At 40.2% G+C, this 18267-nt stretch overlaps 1 protein-coding gene and 1 pseudogene across 3 annotated transcripts; both read left to right on the top strand.

Annotated features, from left to right (window-relative positions):
* The first annotated feature begins 565 nt into the window (after nucleotides 1–565).
* LOC139296285 (arf-GAP with dual PH domain-containing protein 2-like) lies at nucleotides 566–4303 on the top strand (annotated as a pseudogene).
* A 1257-nt stretch (nucleotides 4304–5560) lies between these two features.
* rhot1b (ras homolog family member T1) lies at nucleotides 5561–17800 on the top strand. 3 transcript variants are annotated; one of them, XM_070913622.1, is made up of 20 exons: nucleotides 5561–5665; nucleotides 6525–6583; nucleotides 6713–6794; nucleotides 6979–7022; nucleotides 7117–7170; nucleotides 7325–7377; nucleotides 7798–7906; nucleotides 9183–9284; nucleotides 9462–9560; nucleotides 9655–9763; nucleotides 9874–9994; nucleotides 10517–10601; nucleotides 11061–11206; nucleotides 12013–12113; nucleotides 12500–12630; nucleotides 12932–13015; nucleotides 13987–14109; nucleotides 14210–14412; nucleotides 16497–16619; nucleotides 17683–17800. In XM_070913622.1, the coding sequence occupies exons 1-20, from the start codon at nucleotides 5629–5631 to the stop codon at nucleotides 17798–17800; spliced, it is 1983 nt and encodes a 660-aa protein (XP_070769723.1). In that variant the 5' UTR covers nucleotides 5561–5628. The 3 variants fall into 3 exon arrangements, with proteins under 3 accessions (XP_070769723.1, XP_070769739.1, XP_070769731.1); XM_070913638.1 differs by lacking the exon at nucleotides 16497–16619 and having other exon boundaries at nucleotides 12953–13015; XM_070913630.1 differs by lacking the exon at nucleotides 16497–16619.
* The last annotated feature ends 467 nt before the right edge of the window (nucleotides 17801–18267 follow it).

Here is an 18267-nt window from a genome sequence, read left to right as displayed (position 1 = left end):
TTTAAGGGGCGGGCCTACGAGCATGATTTGTAATTTGCAATTTATACAGGTGTGATGCAGAAAAACGTAGGAAAACTTAGAAATGAACAAAATTCCTGTATTTTCTGCTAGAAGGAGTAGATGCCTTTTTAAGGAATTATCAAACAGACATTATTGTTCCAAGCAGACTATTTGAAATAACTTAACTTCAAGTAGTTACAGTGTGCCTCTCCAAACATGATAACACCCCACATCAGTCAAACTCACAGTTTTCTATGAGCTCCATATAAGTCAACCTGATACTGTAAGTCAATCACCCCGTTACATGGTGACGTATGTTTCACTTCCTTTCTCTGTTATTTCTGGACCTCTGCGTTTGTGTGTAGAACAATAAACTTCATGATGCTGAACTGGTAAGAGGAAATGCTGGGCTGCCGGCCAGTGAGAAGAAATTGTGTTTTTCACCTGCTACAGAGCAGAATAGCTCTGCACCATTCAATGTGCAGAATCAATATGGATTTAATACCTAATAGCTCTTTTGTTGGGACTCGAGTGTCAATCTGACAGAAGCAAACTACCTTCACCTATGGCCAGCCTGGAAAGAAATAACAGACTCCTGTTGGATTTGGTGCGACAGCCAGGTAACAACGTGTGTGCTGACTGTGGAGCTCCTGGTGAGTAAACAATGACAAAGATCCATGACCACGATGTATTCATTTTGATATGAGATCAACATCATTTGACTGATTTCCAGCAATACATGTTTTGTCAGAGATGATTATACCTGATTTTTGTGTGAATGAACATGTTTTCTTTATTAAACTCTAAAGAATGGTAAACAGTAACCTGCGCCATCAGGACACATGATGCTGTTTGTTAACAGAACAATCTCCAAAGTAATATTTTATGGCTAAATCATGTTTTATAATATATCATTTCACCTTTCACAAGGGGAAGTGGTGGCTGCTGTGTATTCTGTGGTATGACCTCATTGTTCCTCCTATAACCTCAAACACTGTCGCCATCACTGACAGTTAATACTTAATAGAGTGTGTCTGTGTGAGAGAGAAAGACAAACAAGAAATTAAACACTGTATTTACCCACAGACTTGTATTGCACATTAGCCCACAAAAGAAACTGTCATCGTCACTTTCATTTGATTGTATTGTGCTCTGTATTTGCTGCTCGCGCAACTAGAGTTCGCACTTTAGTTCCTTCTCACAGTGTAAACACTGTGATATGTTTTCTGCTCACAGAGCCTGACTGGGCCTCCTACACTCTCGGCGTCTTTGTGTGCCTGAACTGCTCGGGGCTGCATCGTAATTTGCCTGCTGTCAGCAAAATGAAATCCATTCGTCTGGATCTCTGGGAAGATTCACTGGTAGAGGTATTGGTTTGTGGTTTGTATTATATAATAATACAAATACTAATATATCTTTATATTTATATTTCCTTTTCTAATCATTTATTTCACACTTGCATTTTTAGCAGCATTGCCTCAAGAGTATGTCATCCTGCCACATATTATTTGAGCATGTGACAGATAAAACCATCAAACTTTGAATCTAGAAACCTAATCTGTCCGCCGTGTTAATGCTCTATTTTGGGTAGACAGGTAATTGTTTAAGAATATACTCTCATCTCAACATGAATACATGTTTTGTTTATAATCTCATGAGACGGGGATCTACAAATATGAAATGAAGTGAATGGATATTAATGGTCCTGTTATAACTATTCATTTTTAATCTCACATCCTGTGGTTGCAGTTCATGCGGGAGAGAGGCAACTCTGCAGCCAAAGCCATTTATGAGAAGTGTGTCCCTGCCTTCTTCTACCGGCCACAACAAAAAGATTGCATGTGAGTGACTGTCAACACATTGACTGTCCATTCACCTCATTAGCACAGTGGAAGTGAAAAGTAAAGAGTCCACTAATAGTCTGTTTAGTGAATGGGAGTGGAGAGGTTCAGGAAGAGGAACTAACACTGAGAGCTGGGTACTGACATGGAGACAGTATGAATACACTCAATCGATGATAGGCCTACACATTTTCACAGGTTGGTGTCTACTTACACTCGTGTTTCATCCATAAAGAAACAGTAATGAGTGTTTTGCTTTTAGTGTTCTTAAGGATCAATGGATTCGTGCAAAGTATGAAAGAAGAGAATTCACAGGAGAAAACAACTACTTCCATCAAGTTCATAGCTCAGGTAATTAGCCTGTAATTATACTAACAAGAAAACATTCTTCCCATCAGCAAAATATTCAGATGTGTTTTCTATATAGATCATAAGAGGCAGTTTAGATTATTTCTTTAATGTATTTGGTGTATCTAACCCAGACCTGTTCGAGTCAACGCTGTGGAAGAAGGGCAAAGACAACAAGCAGTTTCTTAAGAGGATCTTCCTGCTGTCCCGGAAAGACTTCACCCTCAGATACTTCATTAAAGAGGATGTGAGTTGTTCTTTTGCCACGTCGTCATTTAATCTGCAATGTCATACGAGCATACATGGGTTACAGTCAAACACCTTTTTGTTTGTAAACGTTTGAAATGCTTCCTCAATCCTCTCATTATAACGAAGTCCAAGGTTCCCAAAGCTGTCATCTCCATGAAGGACCTGAACGCAGTTTTCCAGCCAGAGAAGATCAGTCATGCTCACGGTCTGCAGATCTCCTACCTGCACGACGAACGTATGAGGAATCTGTTTGTTTATCACGAGAATGGACAGGTGAGCTCAAGTGCCATAGTGCTACTTTATTTCCACTTTTGACAGATAAATGTCTTGACCTTGGCAAATGCAGCATACAAAACTTGCTGTCAGCTCTGAGAAAAAAACAATGTGATCCAAGTTAAGCACACCTTCTCACACTGGCCAGGTCAAAATGTAGCATCTGTAAAATGTACATATAACCCAAAAAAGTCACATCTGAAACTCTCCACACACATGCATTTTATTTTACTTTACTTTTTTACCTATAGGTATGAAACTGTGCAGACAGTGTACTTATATGGATGCAGTGTATGTATTCCTGATGTGCTCTCCTACGTCTGATGCCTTGTAGGTAATTGTATCCTTGTTCAATGCTATCCGGGCAACGCGCTTGGCATACCTCCAGATGAAACATCCCGCTCTTCGAGATAATGATGTGAGACACATTTTCAAAAGCTTTGGCTCAGATAGATTGTTAAAGTTAAAGTGTTAAACTGTGACTTTGGTTCAGTAAACAGTGTTTCCCGTGTCTCTCTGCGCAGTTAATACCTCAGATAACAAGACATTGCCTGAAGGAGGGGTACATGGAGAAAACTGGCCCGACGGTCCGTCAACTATCTGAACTGATTACAAAAATCAATTGGATTTATTTACCTTTGTTATATCTGACAGATTCATTTTATTCATTGTTTTCTTTCTTTCTCTCTCTCTCTCTCTCTCTCGGTCTCTATTTCCCTTTGCCTGTGTGCATGTGTGTGTGTGTGTGTGTGTGTGTTTTCAGCAACGGGAGTCATTCAAGAAGAGGTGGTTCACATTGTGCTCAATGAACAGAAAACTTCTTTATTTTAAAACTCCACTGGTAATTAACAGATAATACCACAGTATCTACAGTGTGTGTGAAAAGAGACAAAAAATACACAAATCCAAAACATTAAATATATTTATATATTTTATATTAGCAATAATATTCAGTTAGGAAAAATACAGTGATTATGCATTCAAATAAATTGCATTTTTAATCAAATGCAGATATGAAATGCCTGATATGAAACAATACATAGTGTTAGTGCTTACTTACAGTGTTGCTCTTCTTTAAGTGCCTCTCTGTGCTGTTTGTCTTCACTGCTAGGATGCTACAGAGCTGGGTGCTGTCTTCATCGGCACAGACAGCCATGGCTACTCCGTTTCAGAGAGCAGCGGCCGGTGCACGAGGGGGAGCCGTTGGCACTGTTGCATCATGCTGCAGACTCCTGAAAGGCAGTATGTGTTTATGTGTGAGCAGGACCAGGAGCAGAAGGAGTGGCTGGAGGCCTTCAGAAAAGTCATCTCTCAACCCATGACCGCAGAGGACTACACTAGTAATAAGACATTGTTGTTACACTTGATACAATGCAGCTAATGTCCTTCCTGTGTTTGTCAGATGGCATAAACATGAATTAACACCCACTCCTAACTCCTTCTTTCTTTCTTTAATATAGATGAAGCCAACTTGAGAAGGAAGAAATGACTGGAACAGTTCCACCTGCTGATCTGGAGGAGTTCAGGATGCAATAAGTTTCCTTTTGGGACATAACAAACTGAAAGCTTCACTACCAAAAGTCGCTCCTGAGCTTGTTGGTGAGGATGAAAAAAATGGAGACAAACTCTCTTTTACTGGCAGGACTGCTCAACACACTATCAACTCTAAGACTTTGTACAGGCTACAGTGTCTGTGATTACAATGTGACTCCTTGGATGGATGTTACTGTCACAGCCGAGACGTTGCTGCTTTATGAGATCTGTGGACATCAGAAGCATCATCTCTTGAATTTGTTGCGTTGCCACAATAACACCACATAAAATAATTATTTGCAATACATTTATGAATAAACTGGAACCAAATATTGTATTTATTACAACAAGACTAGAGTGTATGTATAGTTTGCTGTTATTTTGTATTTTATGTTTTCTGTTTAACTCAATTTGCACATTTTAAAAAGATTAGGTTCATCTATATAGTTCTGTAACACTGAAAGCTCTTCATAATTTTAATAAATTGAATACCCAATTCTAGAGGTATATACATGCATATTTCTCTTTATTAACAAAGATGCAGTATACTGTAGTGACGTATCACAGATGACAGTTGAGGATTATATCAAACATTGCAGGGTGGATTACCAACCAGGCCAAGTTCACCGTATAGCAATGTGTCTGGTAATTAGATAATTAGCAAATGCGTTAATACTGTAAAGCAATAGTATTATTTCCGTTTATATTGTGCTTACATGGTGCATCTCTCTGAATAAATGTGTGAATAATACATACACTGCAAAACGTTAGTAGTCGATCTGGGGGGAAAAATGAGACGTCTCACTCCACGCCATTCTCCCTGTACCATATATGTCATCGAGCTAACCAACCAACGGAACTAAGCCTGAAAAATATTAATTATATTACAATGTCAGAATCTATCATCATATTTATTACCTTAAAAAGCCTGCATAAGCTCTCGCTTGTGTATATGGGCAACATTTTACGTGATTCTTTTACGCAATATACGATCTTTGCTCGCCCTCACGGTCAGATGAACCGGAGGGGCGTGGCCGAAAGCAGCGCGCCTGCTAGCGTCCGCTAACGCTGTTCGCAACAGTCAAGTTGGTGTGTAGATTAGCTGGCCGAACACATCAGCAGCAGCACTGTCTGGCTTGACTGTGGCTGACAGGTTGAATATAGTAAAAACACCTTGTTGACATCCCGGATATCTTACGGTTAGCACAGATATCTAACGGTGTCGCGTCTGTTCGGAATCAGCGTGAACCGGAGCTGAAATGCGAACGTAGCCGTTAGCAAGCGAGCCAGGCCGAGGAGAGCTGGCTGGCTGTACCCTTCATCCGGACAGGAGCATAAATGTTTCACACGTACCCGCTTACCGAGCTTGTCGACGCCGGAGAGGATGCGCAAGGACGTGAGGATATTACTCGTGGGAGAGCGTAAGTAAAGCTATCATTTACAGTGTGTTGGTCAGCCGTTAGTGTTGCACTGATGCTACCAGCTGGGCATGTGATGCTGACAGCCAGACCAGTGTCTCACGAAGATGGTGTTCATTCAGTGCATTCAGCCCCATTTGTTTGACTTCTGATTTGTGTTATTCAGTTTTAATGCGTCTGTCTGTAACTAATTGTTATTGCTGCATAATCTTGGCCAGGCCACTCTTGAAAACCAAAAACGGTTGCAAAAAGGTTGCACACTTTAAATTGATGTTCACGTCTCAACATATAGAAAGACAGATACGATATTTCAAAGCTGAGTGTCCCATGTTTTCTTGAACAGATCATTGATATCTCTACCGTCTGCAGATATACTATTTGTCATTGAATTCCTGGAATATCATGGAATTTAGGGAAGTGAACTCCAGACAGACAGAGTCTACCTTCTTCACACTGTGGGTACTTCTCCACAGGAAGCCCAGCTGTTATTAGGTTGCTTTCAGGTTATTAACAGGACAGTTAGGAATAAAGTTTGTAGTTTATTGAGGGTCTTTGGCTCAGTAATAGAAAGTCCTGGAGAAGGCCAGTCATTTTAAAACAGAGCCAGGATGAAAGCTGCAATTCGCAGATCGCACACACCCTTTACAAATTGCCCTGTGGTGTTGTAATATCCATAATGTGAAATCTGTCTCCCAGTCATGTGGCCTCAATGTTAAGCTCAATGACAATTATTTTCCTGTTGGGTTAATAAATGACATCCTTACAGTTAAAATATTAATATGAATTGTAATGACTGTGTGCTAAGATCCACCAAGAGTGTGCACTGAACTCTCACTCCTCTTGTCTTTTCCTCCCTCGACAGCCAAAGTGGGGAAGACGTCCCTCATCATGTCCCTAGTCAGCGAGGAGTTCCCAGACGTGGTATGGACAAATAATTATTATGTCAGATGAAAACTTTGATGATGCCTCTTGAATGTATTATTGAAGCTGAAACTGTAATCGGTTGTAAACATGTCTGTGTAAGTGATAGCCAAATTGTGTTCATTCTAGGTTCCCTACCGAGCTGAGGAGATCACCATACCTGCAGATGTCACGCCTGAGAGAGTTCCCACACACATTGTGGACTATTCAGGTACTTTCAACCCATGACTGGTTCTTTCTTTGACTCTGCAGTGACTGACAGATGTGTCTAATGGTTTTTAGATTAAATGCATTCAATTTTGGTAACCTTTTTGTTTGAAAATATCCAAAGTTGTGTTTTTCAAATTGGAAAAAAAAGAAGCCGTAACCGTAGCACACTTGTCTTTCTCCTTCAGAGGCAGAGCAGACAGATGAGCAGTTGTTTCAGGAGATCTCCAAGGTCAGTCAGTGCATTACGCTTTTCTGCTAACTTGGAGAGAAGTGCTGAGTCCAGGTAAAAGCCTAATGGACGTCTGTGTTGCTCCCTCTTATAGGCAAATGTGATTTGCATTGTCTACTCTGTCAACAACAAGAAGTCCATAGAAAAGGTAAGTTACCTCTGCTGCTAGAATTTCCACAATTGGCTTATATAGCGATTAAACAGTATAACTTACTGACTGTGACACTTTAATTAGGAGTTGTCTCTCAAAATAGCGACAGTCTTATATGTTTTTATCTTTACTACCTTTGTGTTCTCCATAGGTGACCAGCCACTGGATCCCCCTCATTACTGAGAACACAGACAAGGACAGCAGGTGTGAACTTGTATAAAAATAGTTTTGAAAATACGGGGACGAAGAGGGTACCTATTTCTCCATTTGTCTACGAGCATGTCACAGCACAGCCGGCTCTTAATGCACGATCAACCCAAAGGAAACTCTGCTAAAGACCATTTTCTGTAGCAAGAGGCCAGCCATGTAGTCTTACTACTAGTGTTACTGGTGTTTGAAGTGATGACCCTTAGTCACAGGGTGGAAAATGTCTCACAAATGCTTCTCTGTAAGCGGGGAGCAGCATTTCACATGAGCCTTATTCTCGCTTTGTGTTGAGGAATGAGTCACTGCTTTTCTTGGAGGGAAAATACTAAAATACACAAAAAGAAAATAAGTCTTTTGCATAAAATGTTCAATTGTGTTTTTATTAGTGTTCAATGTGTGTGTTGTTGGTGTGTCCAGGGTTCCTCTGATCCTGGTGGGGAACAAGTCAGACCTGGTGGAACACAGCAGCATGGAGACCATACTGCCCATTATGAACCAGTACAGTGAGATAGAGACTTGTGTTGAGGTGAGAGAGGAACAAAACATTACCATCTAACTTTTTTAAATTCATTTTATTCCTGATACATACTTCCATATTCCATATAAGTAATGCAGTAGCAATGCTGTTGATTCAGATGACAGACAGACACAGATGTGTTGACCAAACGGTCAAAAGGGACATGAACACAAATGGAAATCAATATCTTCTTTTATCGTGTACTCATTAAACAGAACACGAAGAGGGGAAGAAACACGACAGCAGTTCAGCAATAACTGTCCACTTTCTAGGAGCCAAGAGGAACAGCATTGTATTAATTAACATCCAGACATTTTTTAGTCTGCAGTGCTTTAAAGTGTTTTGTCAGTCCACTGACGACACTTAAGTTGATGTAAAAACATTCAAATCTCATTAAATAGAATTAAATGGTTTTCACATGATGGCAATGTAGAAACAGAATGTCTACAGAATAGAAATGACCCAAATGAAGAATATCTTCTCTCCCTATCTTTTCTTGTCATTTGCAGTAAGTAAAGACATGTACAGCCTCTGTTCTTATATGTTTATGTTTATGATCCTCACTATCAACCTAACTGAACATGTGTTTCTCCCATACAGTGTGTCAATTTGTCCGTTGTCAGTAATGTGATTTTGATGCAATTTTTTTGAATGTTTACTACAGACAGGTTTTACAATGAGGAAGCCCAACAATTGCAAATGTGCAAAAGTTTTGTGGAGAGGACTTGATACTTGATGCCGGCCATAAGCTTAACTCAAACCCACAACATGAGGACCGCTGTACGTGGCACGTGTCTGAGCGTGATGAGCACGCTCCTGATGTTTGTGAACGCAGCTGTTTTGCTTCAGTTTGTGCTGCCTTCACTGTCTGTTGTGTTACCCTTTAACACTGATTACTACGTCCTAGCAGGGCACCACCTTTCCTTTTTCAGACTCGTTAATTAGACCAGACGTGTCGCTCAGACAGATCCCGTGTGTTAATATACTCCGTCTGTCTGGCCCTGACTTAGCTCACACACACACACACACACACACACACACACAAACACACACACAGTATATACAGGCTTATACACACACAAATGCACACAGACAGGTATGTAAACAGGACAGCATCAGTGTCACTGCTGATACATGTCAAGTAGTGCCACAGTGTATTTTCACAGGGTTGCAAAGGCGTTAATGTTTTAGGATATACACAGTGTGTTACAGAGCTGCACTGCAGTGTTGAGAAGCAGTATACATGTATGTGCAACCAAACTCTTCCTTTTCTTGTTGTTTGTAGTGTTCAGCGAAGAACCTGAAGAACATCTCAGAGCTGTTCTACTACGCCCAAAAGGCAGTTCTGCACCCCACAGGTCCTCTGTACTGTCCAGAGAAAAAAGATGTAAGAACAGAAACGTACAAGTTATGTAATGCAGTATTTGCATGTTGTAGTTGTTTTAAGCCAACGATTCTGTCTGTAAACTGAATGTCACTTTTGATTTAAACTGAATTTTACCCAAAGGTGAATAACAGAATCATTTTGTTGAAGTAACTTTTGATTTGCCTCTTTCATTACCAGATGAAAACACTTTGTGTAAAAGCCCTGACTCGAATCTTCAAAGTGTCGGACTTAGACAATGATGGGATTCTCAACGATCATGAGCTCAACTTCTTCCAGGTAAGTTGTAGGTGACAGCGTTAACAATGGGTTTAACAAAAAGTTCAATTTGCTAGTTTTGACAACAGTGATGTGTTTGTGTGACTCCACACAGCGGACATGCTTCAACACCCCACTAGAGCATCAAGCGTTGGAGGATGTAAAAAATGTGGTGAGGAAGAATTTGAGTGACGGAGTGTGTTACAATGGACTCACTCTGAAAGGTAGGAATGGATGGACTTCCCTCCTCGTCGTGTTTATGTACGCACACACACATCTCTGTAACACGGTTCCTTATTGTGTTGTGTGGTATTTTTGTGACAATCCTCTCCAGGCTTTCTGTTCCTCCACACCCTGTTCATCCAGCGAGGTCGCCATGAAACAACGTGGACAGTGCTGAGGAGGTTTGGGTACGACGATGACCTGGAGTTAAATCAGGACTACCTCTTCCCTCCGTGAGTGTCGAGTCTTTTTGTTTTAGACACCCACCGCCAACACCATCCTGTGTGCATGCATCTCTGCCTTATTAAAACCTGTCTCTGGTTTATTATTACATTCATGTGTCCTGCAAAAAGGTCTTCCTTATTTGTGATTCATCAAATTATTTCCCTCACTGTGTGTATGAGGGTATTTAGTATTTATGTACACATAATGTTCCCTTTTTGGTTCACTTTCAACAAACATGAAGGAGTAGAAACATTTGATCAGACTGTCAGTGTTGTTAAGCCCTTGTATTATCTACTAGATGCAGTACTTGACATAAGACTATAGTTATTAGCATGGAAGGATTGCTATAGGTAGAATGACTATGCACATTTTCCTCTACTAATATGTTATAATATTAGTGAACTGTAATATTTGTCCTTCTAGTTAATCTTTGTAGTCATGTTTATCTTGTATTCTTTGTATTCCCAGGCTCATTGACTATAACAGAGTATATAGAGTAAATACTTTGCAATATTTAACTTTCTCTCTAGGTTGAAGATTCCTCCAGACTGCACCACAGAGCTCAACCACAATGCCTACCTCTTCCTCCAGAGCGTCTTTGACAAACATGACAAGGTACAATCCTGTGCACCTTGTTCTGTATTTACTTTGGCCTCTGCCCTGGAGAGGCACTTAACAGGAAGCTGCTCAGTACCCAGCACCACACAACGCACAGCCAGCGCTGACCACCTGCTGAGGCGTGATTTAACCTCTTGTCACTGAGGAGGGATTGACAGGAGAATTAGCCTGGAGGTTAGGATGAAAGTCAAAGAGTGAAAGTGGCAGCTTGTGCAATGATCTGCTTTCTGTCCGAAGAGATTAGTGTCCAACTGTGAAAAGTGTGCTTCAGTCATGTTTGTGTTCTCAGGTAGAAATGACAGGCAGCAAACTGAGTGAGTTGTTTTCTTGAAATCAACTGAGCAAGGGCAATTCTTTCAGTTTACATTCATCTTTTAAATCCCATCAGAAATGTTTGCCTGCTCTGAGCACTGTAGTTCACCATCCTGAACACTGACCGACCTTTGTGTCTCTCAGGACCGTGACTGTGCCTTGTCACCAGAGGAGCTGGCGGACCTGTTTGAGGTTTTTCCCTACATGCCCTGGGGTCCAGATGTCAATAACACAGTTTGCACTAATGACCAGGGATGGATCACCTACCAGGGATATCTCTCCCAGTGGACGTAAGTGGCCATTCATTAAGTTAAAGCCACTATGTATAGAATTTGAGTGATTTCTGACTTTGACGCCCCCTGGTGGTAGTATCTAAAAAGATGCTGTTTCTGACATGCAGCTGAAACGATGGTGCAAAGATGCCACCAATTGTCCCATTTTTCATTCACTTTTTATAAACGTGTGACTCCAAACCACAAACTCATGTAACTGGATTGAAATGTTTAAATACATTTGTGCAGATGTTACTTTTTCATTGATGTTGATTTCCAGTAGCATTGCTCCTACATGTCGTGTGCATATAATTAGTCTCCTTCTAATGCTCCACACACTCAAAAAACTGTTAAGGACCAAAAGTTGGCTTTGAATGCTTGGTCAGATTCTTACTTTCAATAGATACGTCCTGATATTAAAAACTTTTCTTTTTATTAGACTGTATTTTGCTTTGGTAAAGCTCTTGTATGGCTGGTTTGTGTTGAGACGCAATTAAACACTGATGCATCTGGTTCATTTTGTTGATAAGAAAAAAAGGTTTTGTAGAAAAATATTTTTACATTCCTCAGTGTGAAGTATCTAGAAAAAAAGTATTGTCTTCTTATTATAATTGAAACAATACCCAGATGAAGATGCTGCAGTCACATAATAATTCTACTCCTAGTGGCTTTTCATAAAATGTATCCATTTAGAATTTATTACTTTCAAAGTATTTCTTTGTCTGTGTGGATATAAAAACAACACATTATCTCTGACATGTTGGTTTCTATATTTAATGAATCTCCCGTTTATTCTGTTTTGCGTTCAACTTCTATTCGTTCAGGTTAACAACGTATCTGGATGTCCAACGATGTCTGGAGTACTTGGGTTACCTAGGTTACTCGATAATTGCTGAGCAGGAGTCTCAAGCAGCAGGAATTACAGGTGAATAGCATTATCATGTCTTTTTCCGCATTCATCTATATATTCAAGATGAGCTGTAGCTGTATATAAAAAGTTGATGGTAAAGTCACAATCGTGCTTGTAACGAGAACATTTTGACTTCTTTGCTTGTCATATTGAAGTTTTCATACATTCTAATGGTAAAGCCTCAAGTATTATTCAGTATCATAAGCTCATTGTCTTGTTGGGGAAATTACTTTATACGCCATTGAACTATTTTACTCAACAGTCGTGCCTTCAGTAATCACATCAGTGAACCAACACTGTCATAACAGTGGTGATGTAACAGTTCAGTCTGACTGCAGGCATGTGTTGTGTACAGCAGCAGTCTGATCAACTGATGCCCATGTGTGGTTTGCCCCCTGCAGTGACCAGAGATAAGAAGATTGACCTGCAGAAGAAGCAGACCCAGCGCAGCGTCTTCCGCTGTAACGTCTTTGGAGACGTTGGCAGCGGCAAGAGCGGCTTCCTCCAAGCCTTCCTGGGTAGTAACCTCATGGTAAACGGAAATAAACACCACTAATGACGCCTTTTAATGCATACTCACATTCCCTCACAGATATTTCACAATGTCCCAGATTTAAATTCCATCCCACAGACACCTCAAAAAGCAAACTTACAGCACATAACACGTATGAAAGGTGTTCCACTTTAAAAGCTAATATAGAAATTTCAGATTTCTCATGTTTTTTTTTCCCACATAGTCACAGCACACCTCTTATTCTTCTAATTCTATAGACTGACATAGAGTTTGCAGTTTCATGTCATGCTTTTACATGATGTTTCATCTCTTCTCTCAGAGCCAAAAAATGATCAGAGAGGAGCACAGATCCTACTATGCCATCAGCACAACGTATGTTTACGGCCAGGAGAAATACCTTCTTGTGAGTAGCAATGTTATTTGAATTACTAGCATTTATTTTGTAATTATGACTTGTGTCTTAATACAGCTTTTCCAGTGCTAAAAACAATAATTATAATAATGGACAAATTCACTAGTATCACATGTTTATATTCTATTCATATAAAAAATATGTGTGTGAGGTTGTCAACTGTGACCCATCACGATGGACCAGCCTGAGGTTGGCTGTGCTTACCTGGCTGTTTATGTAAGCTTCTTATCATGTTCACCTAATGCTTTTCTCAAGCAAGCATTTCTACTTGCTTGACAAAAGCATTAGCATTGCGCTACTTACTTGCAAACACACTACGCTTTTGCATGTGCAGTTACAATACAATAACATAATACAATATAATAACTGAAACATGGCTACTTTTGTAAACATACTTTCTGATAGCCACATTTAGCAATGAAACCACAATAATAATATTGTGTTGCTATCGATATTTAAACATAGCGTTAGTTTACTCAAGCATTTGACACGTCAACTGCACTCTTTTCTGTTGCCGCTTGTTTGTCTTTGGCAGAAAGTTTCACACACAGGCACTCCTTCTGTGCTGACAGACAACTGGAGCACGAATGCTGTTGTGATGCTCCAGCATTTTTAGTCTTTATTGCCACTGTGACTCATGGTGCTGCTGCATCAGTAAAAGGGCAGCAAATATGCACCCTCACCTGTGACTGCTGACCGAGCTGCAGCGATGCCCCCAGAAGTGGAGAGAAACAAGCCGGACAAACTCTCCCTGCAGCTCTTTCAGCCATCCATTAATGCCAGCAAATGATGGCTGTAGTAAACCAGGCCACTGCAGCTGAACAACAAATCTAACATGTGACTAATGTTGAAACATGTGTTCTTCCAACTCTCAGCTTATCTTGGTGCATTTGATGTTCGAGCGCCTTTTCTCCATTTATCAACTGTTTTAGCTTTTTCTAATGAATCTCCTCTCCTCTCAGCTTCATGAAGTGTTCCCCGACTTCGACTACCTGTCTGATGCTGATCTGGCCTGTGACATCGTCTGCCTGGTCTATGATGTCAGCAACCCTTACTCCTTTGAATACTGCGCCAAAGTCTTCAAGGTAAAACTTTGGGTGCAATTATTGCTCACATTATATCAAAAGGCACTAAAGGGTTTTGTTAACCACAATCATTTATCCCCCTCTCTCTTTCCCTCCTCAGCAATACTTCATGGACAGCAAGACTCCATGTATGATGATAGCAGCGAAGTCAGACCTGCCGGAGATCAAACAGATGTACGGCTGCAGTCCTCTGGAGTTCTGTAGGAAGCACAAGATGCCACCTCCCCAGTCCTTCACCTGTAACAGCGCAGCAGGACCCAGCAGAGACATCTACACCAAACTTACCACTATGGCCATGTACCCGTGAGTATGCAGACACTTGATCGTCATTTTTGTGCATTAGTTGCCCCAAATGGTAGGAGAGATTTGAAGAGCTTAGTTATTAAGAAGTTATTTAGATTGATGCAGTAATGTGTATTTGGAGCTGAAATTGACATAATTCCCATCCAGCTCTGGTTCATTCTTTTTAAGCGAGGACATTGACTATTTCCTAATGAAAGCAAACCTCAACTGTAGTTTTACCATTCTGAAATTATAACTGAAGTCTCATATATTACTTGACCTGATTACCCTGGCATTCAAATGATAGGACTTATAAATGTGATTTTGTTTACCATGTTACACTATTTCCTATATGTTTGCACACACAAAGCACAACTTCTTCTAAAGTTATAGAAGGACGTACTGTCTTTTACATGTCACTATGTCAGGGAACACTTGGGAAATACAAAGGTCCTACAATAAATCCTACCTTTTATGAAGGTCATGATGTTCAGTTGTCGAAAGTGTTTTAGGGAGGTGTTGATTCAACTTTCATTGAAGGAGGATGTCATTTGTTGTGCTGTTGAACTGTATTGCATTATACAGAGAGGCGTTTCTGTTATTTAGCCTACCTTCATTGATATAAATCAACACTTTGAACAAAAACTGACCTTTATAACCTTCTTGAAGATTGAATTTATTGCAGGACTGTTGCATTAGACTGCATTACTTTGAGCTATGCGTACCTAATAATAACCTGGCAACTGAGTGTATAACGCTAACACCCTTTTATTATCACTTTTCTTGTTTTATAATAATAATTATGATGTTAGTACAAATTGTCACCCACCAGAAGAGGATTTCTCATTTTTGGTGCCAATAGTTTAAAAAAAGGGGAAATGCAGTTTGGTAACTGCAGCTGAGTCTGTTCCAACAAAAGACTACACAAGGTCTGTGTTTTATAATTGCCTATGTAGCTGTTGGTGCTGGGAGATATTTTTAACACAATCTAGAGCTTTGTTTTATACATCCCCCCAGGGTCTGTGGAAAATTGCACTGGCCAACTAGTCTCAGCTTCGGATCATCTGAACTACATTCTTTCTGGCCGGAGGTGATGATGACATAGTTCAGTCATTCAGTGCGTGTTTGCTGCTGTTAAATCAACAGGGTTGGTTTTTTAATCTTATGGTTTAACTTGTGTTTCCTGAACGTTGTGAGGATTTCCTGCCAATCTTTACCCAACTGCAGAAATTCCGTGGGTGGGATAGATGGGATGCTTTTGTTTCCTTTTGAGGTCCACATAATATCTGTTACTTTACTCCATGCTTCGGGATAAAACTGCTCCCTCAGGGGATGTTCCTCCTCTCTGCAGGTGTCAGTATCAGACATGATGCACTTCAGTCTAAATGAATGCACTTCACTGCCCTCTGGACATGTTACACTCAGTCTGATGCCACAGTGTTTTGCATTGAGGGAAAACGGGTTTCCCTGCTGAGCAGTAATGTTGATCTCTCCCAGAGGCTCACGCTCACACTGTCAACACGCAGTGCCTCTATGCACACACCACACAGTTACATAATTACACACAGCAGACCTGCCAGTATTTAATCCACAGCCTTGTGAACTGCTATTCTAAGATTCAGAATATAGTTTAGTTTAAATAATTCCTGAATTGTGTTTTGAAGTACAGACAGATACGTTTTACTTTTATTACTTTCTGAGAGGATCGCAACAATCCACATAACATGAGAATATGCTCTAATCACTGAATTCAGAGAAAATATTGCACGTAGTTGATTTGAAAATGGGTTGAACGATTCATTTTGAACACTATCTTGAGAATAGTCCAGTCAAAATAATCTTTTAGAGATGAGTGTACTTGATTCCTTCTCCCAAATAGTTCGATTATCCCATTGCATCTCATCAAGGGATTTCGTTTGAGAGGTTTATTGTCGTCAAAATCTATTTTCATTGTCTTTCATGGATTCTGGCTCTCAGTTGATGAGCCACAAACTACTTATTTCATGGTGGTGGCGTCTTTTAACTCTGTCTTACTTTTCTTCCTCTTGTTTGTTTTATATGTGAACTGTGTGTTGGTGTTTGTCTTCCCCTGTATCTCTCCTCAGCCACGCCCGGCTGCGCTGCATGTGCACTTGTAACCGGTGCACCTTCTGCTTGTGTCAAAACTTCCTCAACTCTGAGCTGCTGCAGACGGTCAGGGCCAAACTCTACGCTGTTGTACTCAGAAGGTCCTTTTTTTAACCTTTTTACAACTCTCTCTTTACCGCTGATTTGTCACCATCGTCACTCCAAGCTTGTCCCATTAATTTCACCTCATTTTTTGCAAAGTTGTTTATTTTTAGGCATCAATGTTCCCAGAAATTAGAATATAGACGAGACTGTCATCAGCCAATATTTTATGGCAGCATCCAGGAAGTTAAACATCAGCTAGAACGCAGCACAGATTCACAGTATGATACCATGGCACAATAACCGTGAACTTCAGAAGACAATTCAAACATTTATGAATTGATATCAGAGATGTGTTTGTTCTTTACTTACTTCTAAGTCACTCTCATGCCTTCATGCTGTCAAAGTCCTTTTGAGTTTGTCTTTTTCCCTCTCAGAACCCATTCTGATATCTTCATATTCGTTCTGCTTTCCTTGCTATCGCTTGTGAGCTTCCTCTACTAGGACTGAAAGCATGCACTTTTCTATTTTGATCTCCGTCTCATTGTCATTTGGTCGGTGTCGACTTCCTTGTTGTCTTCTTTGCTCATGTCACTTAGCCTCAGCCGTTTCATATATCAGAGATGTCATAGCTAATTTCTGGTCTTGTTGTCTCATGTCTTAACTATAATTCTGCATGTCCCTCATCAGTTTGACTGGCTTTTGCTTCAGCATCTCCATATTTCGAGGCTCCACCCCTGCTCTGTCATCCATATTTTCTTGATGTTCATGTTATGTATTTTCACATCATCCCTCTTTAGCAGCACCTCTCACTGCATTCGTCACATTTGTTTAAGAGATATTATATTTAGAGATATTGGTTTCAGGGATATCGGTTCAAGAGAAATAATTGTTTAATTGTAGCAGTTTGGTGTAGATGATGCATTAGACTGTGCACAAAGTCAAGCTGAGAGGCTGAGATGTGTATCAGTCAACTCTGACCCAGTTATGAGTAATTTATGATGTAGAAAGTCTTACTCTTTACTTTTTATCTGTCGTCTCTTGATCTGTGTCCTGTCCTCCCCTTAACTCTGTCTCTGTATTCATCTCTTTATCTTGGGTCTGCTTCTCTCTGTTTAACAGACATGTGAGCCAAGCAGACCTGCAGAGCTCGACCTTCTGGCTGAGAGCGAGTGTCGGGGCCACAGTGTTTGCAGTGCTGGGCTTCGCCATGTACAAAGTGCTGCTCAAACCACGGTGATCCTCGGGCACCTGGGTCCAACGCTCTTTACCCAAACAGAGCTATTTTGACCAGCCGCAACATTAAGCTTTCCCAAATGAAAATCTTATTGAAAATCTGTCATGGTTTTGTAGTTTAATGAGTCCCAATTGAAAAAAATGCATTTTATTTTTGGGAAAAGCTTACCTTAGCAAACATTCTTCTTTGGCACTTTCATTCCACTGTAAATTTCTCTACTTGGGGATAATAGAGAAAAATCTTTAATTTTGTACCAAAATTGCTAATTTGCTTAATCTGTTTTGTCTGCAAGTATTTGCAAAGTAATATATCTATATTTATATTGAAAACGAGGGTAAGCTGCTGAGCCGTGGTGAGTAACATATAGCTATTTTTTGGTTGCTTGCTGATTTGAAATGAACAACTTGGTGTCAGTTGTAATAGGGATTGTGATGTGTGAGGTATGCAATAGCATTGATGCTGTTATTAGA

Source organism: Enoplosus armatus, chromosome 2 (assembly GCF_043641665.1).
Source record: "Enoplosus armatus isolate fEnoArm2 chromosome 2, fEnoArm2.hap1, whole genome shotgun sequence".
Taxonomy (NCBI): Eukaryota; Metazoa; Chordata; class Actinopteri; order Centrarchiformes; family Enoplosidae; genus Enoplosus; species Enoplosus armatus.
This window is presented reverse-complemented; position numbering and strand designations above follow the sequence as displayed.

Excerpts from the sequence above, each read along its gene's own strand:
- rhot1b (XM_070913622.1), top strand. The coding sequence starts at position 5,629 with ATGCGCAAGGACGTGAGGATATTACTCGTGGGAGAGC. Across the intron at positions 10,602-11,060 it reads TCTTTGACAAACATGACAAG|GACCGTGACTGTGCCTTGTC; the intron begins GTACAATCCTGT and ends TGTGTCTCTCAG. Across the intron at positions 16,620-17,682 it reads TACGCTGTTGTACTCAGAAG|ACATGTGAGCCAAGCAGACC; the intron begins GTCCTTTTTTTA and ends TCTGTTTAACAG.